Here is a 17,298-nt window from a genome sequence, read left to right on the forward strand (position 1 = left end):
AATCTTATTGAATTTGATGTAAGGACTATGAATCATTGTTGAATTTATTGAGACATTAAAGAATAAATTTAGATCGTTATATTTTAGATTTAAATTATTGTCTAATTATTCTGCTGTTGTTTTAAAATAGCATGATAAGATGCCTTGCATGTTTATAGGAAGAGTTTTCTATGAGTATGCGGCGGTTGTTATGACCCTCGATTTACAAATCTCGGATCGGGGGCGTGACACAATCTCCTCATCTTTTTATTATTTTTCTCAGAAAGAAAAAATATTTTACTATCTTTATTAGTTATCAACCTCTATCTTTTATTTTTTGGAAAAAAAAATATATTTTATTATTTTTCCATCTTCACCTGCCTTCCCTCAAATCATCTTTAAAATCTCCTCCGGCAAGCTCTCCATAATTTTTTTCGGGAGATTTTTAGGCTTATCTTGGACTACATATTGCGGCAAAGCGGTGGAAAAAGAAGAGGAAGGTGGGGATGCCTCTATGACTGGGGTAGCTTCGTGGGCAGACGAGGATGAAAGGGTGAAGCATTGAGTTGATGAGGAGACATCATGGAGTTTTGGAGGACGGATAGAAAAAAGAGAGAAGAGAGAGAAAAAAAGAAGGGCAAGAAGGGGCTTCCAAAAAGGCTGCTAAACTTTCAGAAAAAAAATGCTACATGAGCAATTAATGTCAACATGAAATAGCTCTGAAGTTCTACGGATTTATCTGGACCAACCATACATATGGTTGATTATATTATAGACGATCACTGATAAATAGAACTTGACCATTCACATAAAATCAAATGGCCAATATTTTTTTATTAAATAATATTTTTATCCTCCAGAGCATCGTAGCAAATGATTGAAATTTTATTTTAGGATGGACGTTATGAGAGACATGACAAAAAAGAAACTCCCTTTGCATATGAAAAAAAAAAAAATAAAGTACCTCCATTTGATTTTCTCTAGCGTGCACACTAGAGTACTTTTGTTCGTTGTAACATGATGGCAAGCCTTTGAGAACGAGGGGTGCATCTATGAAGTGGATGGGCAAAAATGTTTCGCTAGAGTTTTAAGAGAAGAGAATATAAAATTTTTTTTTCATAAGATATTTTCTATGTTTGATAGAAAGTAAGGATTTATGGGAGAGATGAGTTTTAGAACTTCTCACGGGATGAGAGTTAATAATTTTTTTTTAAAATATTTTTTTAAAAATTTACAGTTAAATTTTTATAAAATATTAATAGATGATTAAGGTGAAATACTGAATAGTGATATATGTCAAAGTTTCATTTTCCATCCTTACAAAATTAATGCAATATTGTATTAATATTATCCTAATATTTATATTAACATAATATAATATTATATTAATATAAATATAATTATATTTATAATATATTTTAATAGTTATACTAATATAATATTTTTATTAATATACTATTTATATTAATATTTATATTGATATAATATTATATTTAATACTATATTTATATCTAAATTAATAAGTTTATTGAATTCAAATATTAATATTTTATTACTATATATATATATATCTAGTATTATATTAATATAATAAATTATATTATAATTTACTTATATTTATATTAAGATTATAATAGGTATGATCTTATATATAAAATCCGAAAGCTAAAAGGTATACACTTATATCTTTAGGGTATAATAAATATTTTATATATTTTTTATAAAAAATAGATGTTTAATTAAATATAAATTATTTTTAAATTAAAATTATTTTTTTATACTCAATTAAATGTATAAAAATTATATTTTAAAAAAATAATTTTTCAAAAAATTACTTCCAGAAAAACTGATTTCTGGATCCTTCCACGAATCAAACGAGTTCGAAAGGCGAGAGCGTTACTTTCGTCCTGCCTAACCTAGTATCGCGCACTCTACCGGCAAGCAAACTACTCGATTGCAGTCGTCGAGGCGTCAGCGGGACGAAATCGCGAGAACGGTTGTACCAGAGACCCCTCGAATGGCGTCTCTACGACTAGCTCTGAGAAGTCTCGGAGCTTCGCGGCTCTACAACCGACCTTTCGTTCGCTGGTGCATTCCTTCGAGCAAGGTCCGAGCGTTCTCCACCAAGCTATCGCCACCTTCCAAGGCCGTCGTCTACGAGCAGCACGGTCCTCCCGATCAAGTTACCAAGTTCGATGCCTCACTCCCCGCCCCCTCTTTCTCTCACAAACACATGCACACACACCAGCTCATCTCTCTATTTCTTTCACGTCGCATCCCCAAATAAAAAACAGTGAGCGCTTTCTTTCTCCCTTTTTTTATCTTTTTATGGGTCGCCTGTGTGATCGATCTGTTTAAGAGGGAAAAAAGGGATTTCTTTTCTCGATTTCATCTTTCGGATGTACCCAGTGAAACATTTGAAGGGTGAGGAATGATGGCAGAGTTTGCTAATTATCCATTCTTAGCGATACAAGACTCAATGAGCTATTTTCCAATTTTCGTCGTCTTCTTCTTCTTTTGTTGCTTAACTCTACAGTTATCAGTGCCTTTTTAAATAAAAAAATTGGGTTACTCGTGCAACTAAAATTTGGTTTTTCCATGACTCTGATGCAGAGCCTCACATGAAGAAAGTGATTCGTTTTAAATATCATAAATGTTTTTTAACTGACTAATGACCTTGTATCGATTCTTCTTTGTGTTTTTCAAACTAATAGGAGGAAATATTCTATACATTTTTGAAGATGTCACTGGTTTTTGTTCCATAATATTTAGTACAAGTATTTTCCTAATTTTGCTGATTCTCGGAAAAAATTCTGAATTTTTACTTCACTAATTATGACAAATTTTTAAGCATTGTATCTGTTCTTCCGTAACTGAGATTTTCTGATAACCTTCAATCAATTTCTCTTGTCATAATTTAGTTTCAAGCATTTTCACCAATTTGAAGCTGTTTTTGCAGAATTACAAATGTTCTATATTAAAAATCATCATGAAGTGTCTAAAGACATAACAGCGTCTGCATCAAATGAGCAGGTTTAGATGTCAAAGAACCTACAATTGTCTACCAACTGCTTGCTTCTTAACAGAGATCATTGATCTTGAATTACAAAAAAAAAGACTACTTTTTCATCATCTGTAGAAATAATTTGTAAATTAATTGTCTAACCAAAATAGTTGATAGTCATCCTTGGTGTCCGATACGGTAGAACCTGATTACAAGAGTCTCCTTCTTTTCTCCTCATCTCAGTTTGACATGCCTTGCTGGACACCCCCCAGCCCACTTTATGACATGCTAATTTGCTTTTATGAAGCTTCATTGCCTTTATTTTTGTCTCATATGGGGACTTTAAATACGTTTGGAAATAAAAGACAATATTACCAACTTCAGTTCTTGTGCACCGAAAGGAAAGAAGAAAATTTCCTGACACATTGTTCCAACACTAGACTTACAATGGAAAGCAGTCTGCTTCATTGAGAAAATATTTCCAATCATCATTCGTACATTACACTTGTGCCTTTTTACTTGTTATTTTGATAATGTTCCATTTGGAAGCATGGGTCAATGGTTATTTGTCGTCAAATGTAAGGAAACCAAAATATGCAGGCAAAAACTTGAAACTGTCAAATCTTTCATTTATACATTATTCAAAATATTTTATGGTGTTAAGAATAAAAATATGCTAAGAAAAATTATTCTGTTAAAACAAGTGTGTCAACTGTCTGTGCTTGACTCCAGTCTAATGATGCATCAGCATTTTTTCCTACAGGGTGATTGACCTTCCACCAGTTGAACTGGGAGCAAATGATGTGTGTGTCAAAATGCTTGCAGCTCCAATCAATCCCTCAGATATCAATAGGATAGAAGGTTTGAACTCTTTGAGGAGTTGCTACTTCATGTTAACAAATATTTAACTTGGAACTACAAGAACATTTTATTTTTTCCAACCCAGAAGAAACTCAGGTTTCTCTCTTTTTTTTTCCTTAAGTTAGAACAGAGTCGCATATTTTTTAGTTATTTTCAGCCTCTGTGTGTGTGTTATTTCCCTTGGAAACAATTCATTAGAGGAATATTAGAAGAATAAACTGGTGATGAAAAACTTGGAGTGGTACCAAAATTCACAGGAAAGGCAAAGGAGTTCCGATTGACATGTGGACTTGTGAGGAAAATCTGAAAATCTTGATTTAAGTAAATTATATTCCTTGATAAGGATGAATGATTCAGGATTTAAGAAGCCAATTGTGTTAGGGTTTCTTTGTTAACCAAGTGGTTTTTGCCCTGCAATGATTATCTACTATCATATGTTATAACCAACAATCGTATTACAACCAAATTACATATAAAGATTAAATTTGATTTTCTTTCAGTTTCATTAAACATTTTTCTGTCTTTCATTTTTGTTCATAGCTCAAATGTTTAGCTACAATGCAAATACTCTTACCGAGCTTGTCTGATCTTGCTGCCAAAATTAATGTGGTTCTAGAGCCACGTATGCTACTAGAAATACATGTTGATATTCTCCAGTACAAGCATGAATATCTAGCATAATTTTTAGCATTCAAGTTGCATTCATATATATTAAAAAAACAAGGATTTGTCTTATCTCCTATCAATTGTGGCCTTTCTGATTCCTGTACACATACTGCAGCAAACATATCTCTGGAATTCCTGTTAGCCTTGCATCTTTTTTCTTGGCTTTATCAGCTATTTTCCACCTCTTGCTTTCCCCCTTTCTCTGTATAGTTTTTCGAGAACTTCTGCTTGTCTTCCATCTAAATATCCTGAATCCCGATTAAAGGCTTTCTCTATTTAGAGTTCTGGTGCTTATACCTGCAGTGAGATTTCCTATCTGGTTCACCTTCCTATAGGTTAACATATTTTCTTCTAATTGTTCATTCTCTTATCTTCAACAAATTTTAAAAAAAAAATTGCTTAATTGGCTTCTTAGTTCACATTTGATATGTTGATTAGAATTGTTGCTGTTATGAAATACATGATCTGCATCCAGGTTTTCTGCTTCTTATCTGCTCCTTTTGTTATAGGTGTCTACCCTGTAAGGCCTCAGGTCCCTGCAATTGGAGGATATGAGGGGGTTGGGGAAGTTCATGCATTGGGATCTGCGGTAAATAGTCTCTCGGTGGGCGACTGGGTCATACCATCTCCTCCATCTTTTGGTATACTGATTTTTTATAGTGATCTTGTAAGGGCTTTTTATAAGTAGATGATTATCCCAGCAGAACTGTTTGTTGGTTTACCATCTGGCTTTCTTGTGGCTATGATATGCCATGTGTAGTGCACAGTATGGAAACAGATGACCCCCCAGTAGAGCTTCACGCACTGCTGGGATTTTGCTTTTAAAAGTAGAATAGGTTTTGCTTTGGTTTTGATACCATATTTTCCTAGGGCCTGTGCTACTCATCAGTTAAAATGACAAAGGATATGGTGCTCAGGAACATGGCAAACATACATTGTAAAAGAAGAGAGCATCTGGCATAAAATTAATAAAAATGTTCCTATGGAGTATGCTGCTACAGTTACTGTAAATCCTTTGACTGCATTGCTCATGCTGGAAGACTTTGTCAAGCTGAACTCTGGTATTTTCTTCTTCTCATGTTATAAAGAGATCTGCTCACTTAAATTAAGTTCTATATGTTTCTTCATTTGATATCTCCTGATTATTCATTGCATTTAATCAGGTGAAAGTATTGTGCAAAATGGTGCTACTAGCATCGTGGGTCAGTGCATTATTCAGCTTGCAAAAATCCAGGGCATCCGGAGTATAAATATTATTAGAGACAGGTGCAAATAACTTCTTTTTACATGTTTTGCATCTTTGTGCCAAATTAATTCTACAAATCAAGCAATATGTTTATCATCTCTGGCTTGAAGCTATTTATTTTGTGTTCCTGATGTCTCCAACTTACAACTAATTCTTCTGCATACTCGAATACTAAGCAGCAAAAAACTTTTTAAAAGTAGCCCTTTCTTTGGGAGGAGCCCCACCTATTAAGAAACTATCTTTTTGTTTGCCCTTTTTAAAAGCATAAACCCTGAACTAGCCGGCAATTCCAACCCTGAACTAATTTCCAATTTTTTCTGATATGTAAAATTATTTTTTAATTAATGAGATCCTTCTCTTCCTCGTGTTTTACTGATGATGCAGAGTTTACATCTTCGTTCATTTACCGTAACTCTGTTTTTTGTCTTTCAAGATAAAGTTTTAAATTCCGTGCGAAAGGACTGTCCCGATTTTTTCATAGAATGGAACGTGTCATCATTCCGCCCCGTCTCGACTCTCAGGATAGAGAATGTCTCAAGATGTCCTAATCGGGAGGACGGTCCTGTCTTGACACATGGGATGATACCGCATCCTAGTATCCCACGGGACATTCTGCTGGGACATGAATCCTTGTTTCAAGATTCATTCCTATAAAATTGAGTGATCGTCAACTCTTCTTGTTATAACTTCGATATGGTCAAATCATTTATCAGTGCATCTCATATGAAGCTTGACCAAATGATGATATCTTTAGACATGCTATTGCATAGGAATACCACATTGGGCATACAAACCACTATGACATCCGAAGGACCAAAGCCAGTTAATCAGCATGTAATCTGGGACCGCATTAACATATTTTTCATTTATTGCTATAGTTGTACCTTATGTCTAAGGTGGCATGCGTTTAGGTTGACTGAGGTTGGGTTGGTCATATATTCCAACAATTTGAGACTTGACCAAGAACATACCAAATCACATTTGAGCTTTGATTTATGTATCTTTTACACTTGAAATAAATCAGTGAGGTCTCAGCATGCATGAGAAGCAAAACTATAGAATCAGCAATATTATGGCATATTATGCAAGATAAGGGTCAAAAAAAAAACATGGAATTAAAATGAAGAATCTGCATGTGGTATGTGTGGGGGAGCAAAATACAATTCTACACTGCTAATCATGATATGCAAAATCTAAAGTGCCCAACAACCAAAAATTGAGTATATGATGGGTTTAAGGACAATCATTTCCCTCTCTCTCTCTTTCTCTCTCTCACTTCACTCGCTCTATCACCCGTAAACACATATGCAGTACAGGATATCTCTCACACATGCGTACATACAACATAATAGTAGTAGCATGGGATAACAGAACATGCTTAACGAACTATGAAGATTGTTCAATTTGTTTCCTGCTTTTCAATATTCATTGGGAGAATTGTGTTAGCTTGTAGAATATTAACTGATGAAAAAAATTAAGAAAAAGATAAACAATTGGCGGCTTCAAGAGTTTTTCGAATTTGCTGCATCCGCTTGAATGTTATTTACCTGCATATCAAATGATGTTAAATTGGCTCATCTTCCAGATTTTAGTGTCCAAATGACCAAACTTATTCTTCTTTCCCTGTATATATGTAGGGCTGGCTCAGAAGAAGCTAAAGAAAAACTTAAGAGACTTGGTGCAGACGAGGTGTATACTGAGAGCCAATTGGAAGTGAAGAATGTCAAGAGTCTCCTGGTACTGTGACCTCTGGATTAATTATAAATATCTGGTAGATTTGGGTTTTGATTGGCATATTTCCCATTTGCTGTATAAAGTTTCTATCTGAAAATCGCTTATTTAGGCCATATTATTCTCCTGTTGATCTGTACGTTTGTCCAGCAAATAATGCTATCAGTTTCTTCATGGTTTTCTTCGGAATCCATTTTTATCTATTCTAAATTGAATCCACATGATTAGGGAGATCTGCCAGAACCCCTCTTAGGATTAAACTGTGTTGGAGGAAATGCTGCTTCTTTGGTCCTCAAGTTCTTGAGGTAACTCCAATTTATAAGAAGTGGCAAAATTATGTATTTATTTCTCACTCAAGAGCAAAATGATGCAATTTTTGCTCTTTCAGGCAGGGAGGTACTATGGTAACTTATGGTGGCATGTCAAAGAAACCTATCACCGTATCCACTTCATCATTTATTTTCAAGGTTAGTGCATCAGAAGTTTTGTGCAAGACCATTTCTATCATTGCTTTAATTTCTCTTGCAGTTGCATGATATTTTGTGCCTGCTGTTTAAAGACAAATGATGTTGTGCATGAAATATATTAGAATGTTGATGGTAGAATTAGGTACAAAACAGAAAAGAAGTTGCATCAATGAACTTATGTTTCTCCTCTGTCTCTTTCCCAGGAAAAAGAAATAGTGCTGTCAGGTTTACTTGTTTTATAGAAGTACATAATTAATGGAATAGCCCAAGTGCCCCAGAACTTAAATCCATTTCTATGAATGATCCTGCCACCTTTCAATACTGTAATCACTCAAATTTTATACCTCTGGATTATTTTGATTATCCCACCACTCGAAAGATGTGAATTTATGAGAATCATTCTGGAAGTATGATGGAATGCCCTGATACAATCACTGTTGTTGGTGGAAGTGAGCCACTCTCTCATTTCCAATGATTTATAAGCTTTCATCCTTGAGATTTGAAGAGAAACTCATTTATTTTCATAAATCAGTAGATAGTTGTGGAGGTAAAATAGAGCTATTGAAAGCAAGAAAGAATTGGAGAATGCTAGGGGAGATTTTCATCCATGAAAGAATAATAAATACCGGAGGGTTGGCACAACCATAAGGTTGCTTCACTGTAACCTAGAGGTCATGGGTAAGGGCTGTATACATCTGAACCTTTCCAGACCGTGCAATGGCTAGAGTCTCATGCACTGGACCTCTCTCTCTCTCTCTCTCTCTCTAAGGAATAGTAAACACCAAACCAGAAATTTGCAACATCTAAACTAGTTAATGTGTAACCATGTCAAACTAGTCCTTTCTTGACCACTGTTCTTATTAACATGGGAGCATTATATGATGTCAATGCATTCTTTTCAGGATCTCTCTTTGCGTGGGTTCTGGCTGCAGAAGTGGATGAGCTCAGAGAAAGCAAAAGATTGTAGAGAGATGATAGACTATATTTTGAGCTTGGTGCAAAGTGGAAAGTTAAAATATGAGTATGTATTTTGTCCTGCACTAACGAGTTTCACTGCAGCCTTCTGAACGAGGGAAAAGCTTATTTACCTTCATGTTGCAGTATTTTGCTATTTACCTTGCATAACCACATGCATGAATCCAAAAGTAAGATTTTCGTTCATTATTGTGATTCTAATGAGATAAAGGCATCATCATGCAGGATGGAATTGGTCCCGTTCAATGATTTCAGTGTGGCATTGGGCAGGGCACTTGGGAAATTAGGCAGCCATCCCAAACAAGTTATCAAATTCTAAGCTATGGAAACTCTCTTCTTGTGTTCAAGGAAATTTTTCAAACAATCAATAAAATCTGGGTCTCTTGTGAGGACATGGTTGCTTCCTTTAGTTATTTTGGGAAGTGCCTTGTGAGGCTAATCCATATAGTTATAACACAAGTGATAAAGTTATTTCGAGAAGTGTCTTGCTTCTTTTCTTGTAAAGACAAAGGTTTATTTTTTGTGCATGATAATTTGCTTCCTTCATTTGCGCTGTTGATTTTTCTTTTTCTTTTCTTTTCCCTGGAATCTATCTGCCCATTGGATATCGTTTTGCGTAGTTGGTATGATCCTTATGAAAACATGGCTGGGAAAGACGGGTGTTCAATATTTTATTGCTAATCCCGAGTGCAAGAAGATAGGCTATTCTAGCTTAGCTAGAACATAAGCTGAATCTCATTTTTAGTGATTGCCAACGCCATTTAATCAGTAGCCTTTTTTTTTTTTCTTAGTGAAATCCATGTCAGCTTCTTTCAATTAGCAAAGAAACAGTACAAACCTAAATTGAGCCACTGCATGTACTCTACCGGTATAGTTTCAATGATGAATGCATTCAATCCATGTCCAATACAAACACAAAGAATGAGTTCTGAAGCAAGAGCATTTCATTTAGTAACCGTTGCTTCAATTCATTCTCATCAAAGAGCTTTAACCTAAATAACACCACCATCTTTTCAGAGAGAGATATGGTCAAGGATTAATCAACACCCAAGGTGAACAGAAAGCAGCATATTAGAACAGTTCTCACCCCAACTACGGGCAGCAGTAAACCGAGTCAGCACAAAATTTGCACTTCCAGTACGGCAGAGCAAGCAGTTATTTGCTAACTATGCTTAGAGAGGATAGACTCCACAACACCCTGAGCAATTGGATGATAACCATCATGAGCCTCTGCGAAGATTCTTTTGGCTAACATCTTCTCCTCGTCCCTGCCGGTGCCCTGCACCAGAGCAGTATACAGCGGGCGGAGGTACTTCATCCTTCCCACTTGCTTTAAGGTCTTTTCAACCTCCCCAAAGTACTCTTTACATCCAGATGAGATGGCCAATTGAAGGAAAGCAACTTTCACCTCCCAATCTCTGGATTCTGCTAGCCGATAACGTGCATCTAGAGCAGCTACCTGCACCAACAAAGGGAGATGGGCAGTTTTTGGATGAACTGGGATACATTTTTAATTCAGTTATTCCAGATGTCAACTTCAAATGCTAGTAAAGAAGTGACAGCAGAGGAACTCCAAGTGCGTTATCGAGCAAGTTTGCCAATAAAGCACCTCACAGATAAACAAGATTTCAGAACAGCAAGAACAAGATGGAATAAGTTGAAGAGGTTGCATAAGAAAATTTAAGCCTTGAGACAGTGACTTGATGCAGAATACATCAGAATTGATACTCAAAACAAGCCTTATCCAGATACATCACCCTACTCTCTATCAATTCCATTGAAAATACTGATGGTGACACTGAGAAATCTCTAGAGCGAATCGATGTGCAATGGCTATGTCAGTGGCCCAAAAGGATGCAGCCATAAAGGTCAAGCAGAGGTTCAGACAAGCTAGAGAGAGATGCAGCTATTCATGTGCACTCTTCTGACTGACAGAAGAGCGCATAACATACAGTGCATTTGACAATGTCAACTGAAGCCTTTACAGTGATGTGGAGAAATGAAACAGGAGGAAGTTCTCAATTGTCCCTCATGGTTAGTTATCTCATGATTCAAATTAACTCAGGCAGCAAATCAGATTACAAACATCTGTTGATTTTTTCTGGATTACTTTGTTACACCATATTAATGATGTCCAGTAATGGTGAACCTGCAGGTACAGGAGCATACGTATGGACTCATAACTGGGAACGGCTAAAGACCTGATAAAGGCCTAATTAACCAGCAGGCTAAAGCTCCAGATGGTGACATTTCTGCAGAATCTAACATGGAAACGATGATTTCATGACTTAAGAAACAGAAACAAACTATTATAATAACATGGCCGATCACACACACACACACACACAGATAATGAAAACAGCAACCATATTTGAGAACTTCTGATGTCTGATGTACAGTGGAACATTAAAGGATGAGAAGAGGCCCTTCAAGCCCCGAAAAGAAATCCAGAAAGTCAAAATGATTAAGAAAATGGCTCTGCCTCTGCATCTAATTATTAAAATGTAACACCACTCTGCAGTATTATGAAAAAAATACAGGTCACTTTGCAAATGTGATAAAATGGTGAGAAAGTTCGAATTCATATTCAACTATTGCACCATGATGAATCTTGGTTTTGATTGGGAGACTGAAACCCTTTTTAAGTTGAGAAATAGATTGTCGAATGATGGTCAGACACCAAAACATCTATGTCAGCCATTGGGTATTAGAATCTCCTTACTCGTTTCACACATATGCCAAGTGTCATAGTTCCACAATGACTAATAACAAGGGTGCCACATGGGTTTATTAGCTTGGGCTGTTCCTCCTCCCAACAGCTTCAGCTTTTGGGTTGTGAGTCCATGCAAGTGGTATTAAAGCCAGGCCCATTGCCCTTGACAACCTTTATTAGTGATGGGGGCCCCTCACTAGGGGCTATCATGGTCAAGGAGGACCAGGTAGAGTTGAGTAGGACTCAAGCCATGGATGGGTCCTCCTCTCTTTCAAGTAAGAGGCAACTGTGACAAAAGCATCATGAGATTCGGCCGGGGTGATTGTCATAGTCCCACATTGACTAATAAAAAGGGTGCCACATGGGTTTATTAGCTTGGCTGGTTCTCTTCCCAACAGCTTAAGCTTTTAGGCATACATCGAGTCGTAACACAAGGTATGCCTCTAACTGATGTCCTGCCTTAATTTCACAAGTAAATGCAGCTCTCTTGCCTGTAAGTTAAACCTCTTGGCTTGATGATTTTATTATAAAAGAGAAAAATACCAGAATGTAGAAAACTACGATCAATTGTCCCCTGCTTTCCTTGTAGCTAGGACATATCATGCAAAAACTCAAAGATAATAGTGGCTTGAATGCCTTTATTTTGCAAGGAAAGAAAAGTTGGGGTCCAAGAGAAATTTCCTTTTGTGACGTTCCTTAAGTAAACACCTTATAGATGCACAAGACCATGCTAAAGTGATCTTGTAGAAAGAGATGAATAAAAAATTTTAATACACCTCCATTGTAATCAATAATAGAGAAATAAAAGATCATTCCAAATGAAAGGGAAGATGATCTGGCCATCTTTAAGGCCATCTTCAATCAGGGGAATATCAAGAAAATTTCTGAAAAAATGCAGGACTTTATTCTTTCTGATTAATTAAGTTCTTGATCCTCATAAGATCTTCAAAGAAATGAATCGTATGCCTTGTCTTATATACCAAGCAGACCCTCTATTCGAATCATGGTTAATGACAAGAGAACTGAATAAGAAAATTACCATGCTTGCTCTATAACCTTACACAAGCATTATTAGCCAGAGAATTTTGGAGCCGCCAGCCATTCTCATTCCTTCCATCAGCCATATGCCCAGCCCTGCTTAGGAACAAAACTATCTCCACGTAGATTACTCAACATAATAAGCCAGGAAAGCTAACCGATTCTGGATCTATCAGTCTGCGCAACACATGCAACAGACATAAGCAAGCTGCTGGTTTATAGATTGAACTTACTACCCTTGAACAAAAGGGCATATGTGCCCAAGTGATAGACTGATTATGATAACTAAAGTTGCATGGAGATCAATTTGGATACAAACAAAGACCTAGGACACTCAAGTGGCATATTGGACATTTTTGCTAAGAGGACATAATGTAATCAGGAACTTCTATTTTTCCATTCTCTTTAGGCTCCTAAGGCCTCTTATGCACTCTCAACTATAATAACATATTGAGACAAATTGAGGGTATGCTCCACAACAGTAAAGATAATGCTTTGCCATCTCAACTATGTTCAATCATACCTGGTTATAACTAAACCAGGAATCACCTCTTGTTTTCATGTTATGAGTACTTTTTGAACTACTGTGTCATCACATGTCAAAATAAACAGATAGAAGGAAAATAAGCTATAAGAAACCAATGTTCCAAAAACATGTTTCTTATTAAATATGCCTACTCCAAAGGTCAGCCTACAACCCTTGCATTGCTACAACTAAGCACATAAGCTAATTTGCTAATTTACTAATTATGAAAAGGTGCCATCATGCATTTTACAACTAATATAGTGTTAATCGAATTGACAGAATGGAAGAATAATCATCAAAATGCACAAGTATGAAAAATTGAAAGACCTACTGCGAAATAATATGAAATATAAAACTGAGAGAGATATAAAGGGAAAAAAAAATAAGAGACTTCAGAAAAAATGATAGCATTTATACACCATATCATCATGTTTATTATAAATCTATAGGATCAAAGCATCAAGGTAACAAAATAAGGTGTTTCGAGAGTGTTGTGAGAACTACATGCCTAAGACTAATGCCATCATTCTAGAAGTATGGTAGCAGTGTTGCATATATCTATGATGATTTGTGAATATTGCTGTTGAGGTGCAAATGAGAAGATGAACAAATAATAAGAAGGATAATGTTAAGGATCAGTATGATCATACAGCAATTGACTAAAGAAAAGCATAAGAATGACATGCAGAGTGGTGGAAGATCAACTGAGACGATATTGACATGTGAGACAAAGATCTTACAAGGTTTTTATATGGAGAAATGTCAGAATTGAACAAAACATAAACTGACATGAATAAAAGTTGAGGCATGATTTTAAGAGATGCTATATTGACATAAAATTAAAGTATTCATCTTTAAGAAGTAGTCATAAGCATGTGGCTGAAACCAATTCATTACAGCCTTGATCAACCTATTTCTATTCAAATTTAACAATCATGAAGGCACACCAAAACTTTCCCTCCTTTCACGTTTCTTCCATCTAGAGGGAAAAAGAGCATGGCAAGTATTATATGGTGATTGGCAAGACATCGTTAATACAACATATAGAAGTATTCAGAAAGCAGGTGTTAGAAAAATGGCGAGTTAGCAGAATTTGTCTAAGAAAGTTCAAGCTGATCATTTAATCCACGAACCAGGAACCTCTATATGGAGTACTTAATTGACCAATCATTCTGAGCATGGGTAGTTCCCTATCATATTGTACCAAACAACAGAAATGGACAGCCTATATCCTGCATCAATACTATAGTCCATCGTTGTGAACATCAGTAACTAGATGAACCATTAGGTTTAATGTCAGGCTAGACAAATTTAAGAGGATTAGAGGACAACAAGGCCATTGACACGGTAAAGACAAAGTGCTTTCTCAAATTTGCCTTGGCACCAAAAATCATGTTGGTTGAGATGGCATGATTGGAGAGAGTATAGACATCTCATGCAACACTAAGTTATAAACACTTAAAACTACTAGCCTCCTATAGGTCACCAGGCATTTACAGATATTAAGCAAGCACATGTCACAGGCAAAAAATATGTGTATACATCAACACGGCTGCAACTCTGTGTTAATTTGAATCACCGCAGAATTTGCTTTTTCCATTAAAAAGTACAACCATGCAAAAAATTATCATCCAAAGCCAGTACCTGAGAAGCTTCAACAGCTTTGGGCACATTCTCCAAGTAAAGTTCCCATTCCTGCCCATGCCAATCTGCCACCTCATCCTCTCTCGGCATCCTTCCAGCATTAAAATCCTTTGCCAGTGACACAATCTTTGTATAAATGGTTGACACCGGCTCCATGGCATCTGGAGGGATCCCAGTACCCTCCACCCAGAGCTTAAGATCAATTTGATTTTCTATTCCAGGCACATTTGCCTTGAGAAATTCAAGAAATGTCTCCGTATCTATTGATTGGAACTTAAAAGTGGATATGTATTTCTTCAGAAACTCATCGAATGCTGGACGACCAATCTAAGAACCAACACAAGATGAGAAAGAAACTAATGGATCCAACAAATTCTGAGCAGACTTAACTAATAGGAGTAAGAGAACACGAGCATATTCTAACTAGTACCTGGCGTTCTATGCGCCAGAGAAATTGGAACCCTTTCTCATATGGCACTTGAGAGTAGACATCATCCGGGTCGATTCCTGCCAGTTTCGGCTTCAGCTTCGTGAACTCCATGTTGTCTTTGAACCTCTCCATCTCCTCATTCAAACCCCTCCACCCGATTCCAGTGTTTAGAGCTGCCCGCTCCTCTCCCTGCACCATCTCCACAATTCTCCTCTCGGCATATGTCGTGAATCCCTACAAATTATTATTATGGAGACCAAAAAAAAAAAAAAAATCCAAACTTTCATGCATTGCAATGGAAAGAGGATGATGAAGAAGAAGAAACGGGGATGCAAATACGAGAAAAAAATCTCAACCTTCGTACGTTGCAATAGAACCAGGATGATGAAGAAGAAGAAAAATCGAATCTTGGGGATGCAAATAATAAAAGGGAAATCCAATCTTCCATACATTTCAATAGGAAGAGGAAGAAGAAGGAGAAAAATCAAATCTTTTTTAGAAGAAACGAAGAAAGATGGAATTTTTGTGGGGGGTCAGTTTCATAATGGTACCTCATTGAGCCAGAAATCCTCGTTGGTCTTGTTGGTGATGAGATTCCCCGTCCAGCTGTGGGCGAGCTCGTGCGCCACTACCTGGGCCCCTGAGGCGTCCCCCTTGATCACGGTGGGCGTGAGGAACACCATCCTGGGGTTCTCCATCCCGCCGTAAGGGAAGCTGGGAGGGAGCACCAAAAGGTCGAACCTTTCCCACTCGTAGGGCCCGAACAGGGCCTCCCCGACCCGGATCATCTCCTCCGTGCCGGCGAACTCCCTGGCCGCGGCATCCAGCATGGCGGTACCGCCCTCGGCATAGACCCTGGTCCTGGGGCCGACGTCGCGGAAGCCGATATCCCCGGCGGCGAAGGCGAAGAGGTAAGGGGGAATGGGCTGGTTCATGGCGAACTCCTCGACAACGCGGTCTTGGGCGCACCAGAGGGCGTCAGGGCAGGCGGGGCCGGCCTCGCCAGGGGCGGGGTCGCGGCGGGCAAGGTGGGCGGCGGCCATGACGGCGGAGAGGGGGCGCGGAAGGTTGAGTTTGGCGGAGAAGCGGATGCGGGCGGCGGGGGTGTCCTGGCACGGGAAGATGGAGCGGGCGTGGATGGACTGGCATTGGGTGAAGACGAAGGGGTGGGAGCGGGAGGAGGTCTGGGCGGGGGAGAGCCACTGGAGGGCGGAGGAGGCGGGGGTGGTGGAGAAGGTGAGGAGGAGGGAGGAATGGGAGGAGAGGGATACGGTGAGGGATTGGCCGAGGACGGGGTCGGGGTTGGAGGGAGAGAGGGAGAAGGGGAGGGGGGAGAGGGAGAGTGGGTCGAGGGCGGAGAGGTTGGAGAGGGAGCGGGTGTCGAGGGTGAGGGGCCCCATGTGGGGGGAGGGAAGGGTGAGGAGGGCGGAGCCCAGGATGGTGGAGGTCGCGAAGTCCAGGTAGAAGGTGAGGGAGACGTGGGTCGCGAATGGATGGCTCGCGTCGGCGAACGAGTGCGGGTCCAACAGAGCCATTCTTTCTCTCCTCTTTTTCTTGTTTGCTTCGTTCCGGGCAAAGAGATCGGGGGAGAAGCGACCGGAAAGTTGGGGGTTTTGAGGGCTGGGGCCTGGGAGGTTCGAATGTTCGATGAATGTGTTCGCAGGTGACTGCAATGACCGGTACCAACTTTAGTCCCCCCTTTCATTGGCCTTGGACGGAATCGGCGTGCTTACGATTTACGCTGACCGTCGGATATCACTTGGTCGCATCTGGGGCAACTGCGAACGCTTGCGACGGCTTTTTTTTCCTATTTTCTTTTCCACATTTTCTAAGGAAATGGAGCGACCGGATTTCCCTCTCCGGAAAAGTTCGGCGAGGGTTGCTATTTGACTTATATTCAGCAATTAAAATGACGACTTTAGCTCTATGCAACGTTACATCCGTTCCGAATCACAGCCGTCAAGAGTGCAAAGTGTTGGGGAGTCCCAGGTATTTTACGGATGGTATTCAACGTCCAC

The 17,298-nt window shown here is 38.5% G+C and overlaps 2 protein-coding genes across 3 annotated transcripts; one reads left to right on the top strand and one right to left on the bottom strand.

Annotated features, from left to right (window-relative positions):
• Positions 1–1,853: 1,853 nt before the first annotated feature.
• LOC105045788 (enoyl-[acyl-carrier-protein] reductase, mitochondrial) lies at positions 1,854–9,475 on the top strand. Its single transcript, XM_010924190.3, has 10 exons — positions 1,854–2,169; positions 3,747–3,844; positions 5,020–5,151; positions 5,428–5,571; positions 5,674–5,776; positions 7,394–7,493; positions 7,716–7,792; positions 7,876–7,954; positions 8,857–8,975; positions 9,155–9,475. The coding sequence occupies exons 1-10, from the start codon at positions 1,997–1,999 to the stop codon at positions 9,246–9,248; spliced, it is 1,119 nt and encodes a 372-aa protein (XP_010922492.1). The 5' UTR covers positions 1,854–1,996; the 3' UTR covers positions 9,249–9,475.
• Positions 9,476–9,800: 325 nt separating this feature from the next.
• Positions 9,801–16,946, bottom strand: LOC105045786 (leucine aminopeptidase). 2 transcript variants are annotated; one of them, XM_019850697.3, is made up of 4 exons: positions 15,832–16,937; positions 15,281–15,514; positions 14,851–15,177; positions 9,801–10,388 (listed from the first exon to the last, which is right to left on the bottom strand). In XM_019850697.3, the coding sequence occupies exons 1-4, from the start codon at positions 16,813–16,815 to the stop codon at positions 10,092–10,094; spliced, it is 1,842 nt and encodes a 613-aa protein (XP_019706256.2). In that variant the 5' UTR covers positions 16,816–16,937; the 3' UTR covers positions 9,801–10,091. The 2 variants fall into 2 exon arrangements, with proteins under 2 accessions (XP_019706256.2, XP_073114607.1); XM_073258506.1 differs by lacking the exon at positions 14,851–15,177 and having other exon boundaries at positions 15,832–16,946.
• Between the last annotated feature and the right edge of the window lie 352 nt (positions 16,947–17,298).

The sequence above is a fragment of the Elaeis guineensis genome, chromosome 5 (genome assembly GCF_000442705.2).
Source record: "Elaeis guineensis isolate ETL-2024a chromosome 5, EG11, whole genome shotgun sequence".
NCBI classification, from domain to species: Eukaryota; Viridiplantae; Streptophyta; class Magnoliopsida; order Arecales; family Arecaceae; genus Elaeis; species Elaeis guineensis.

What these genes read in the sequence shown, in the direction of transcription:
- LOC105045788 (XM_010924190.3), top strand. Translation starts at nt 1,997, where the DNA reads ATGGCGTCTCTACGACTAGCTCTGAGAAGTCTCGGAGCTTCGCGGCTC. An exon ending in AGATATCAATAGGATAGAAG is followed by an intron (nt 3,845 to 5,019) that starts GTTTGAACTCTT and finishes CTTTTGTTATAG; the next exon opens with GTGTCTACCCTGTAAGGCCT. An exon ending in ATAAATATTATTAGAGACAG is followed by an intron (nt 5,777 to 7,393) that starts GTGCAAATAACT and finishes GTATATATGTAG; the next exon opens with GGCTGGCTCAGAAGAAGCTA.
- LOC105045786 (XM_019850697.3), bottom strand. Translation starts at nt 16,815, where the DNA reads ATGGCTCTGTTGGACCCGCACTCGTTCGCCGACGCGAGCCATCCATTC. An exon ending in AGGATTTCTGGCTCAATGAG is followed by an intron (nt 15,515 to 15,831) that starts GTACCATTATGA and finishes AATAATTTGTAG; the next exon opens with GGATTCACGACATATGCCGA. An exon ending in AAGCTGTTGAAGCTTCTCAG is followed by an intron (nt 10,389 to 14,850) that starts GTACTGGCTTTG and finishes TTGTTGGTGCAG; the next exon opens with GTAGCTGCTCTAGATGCACG.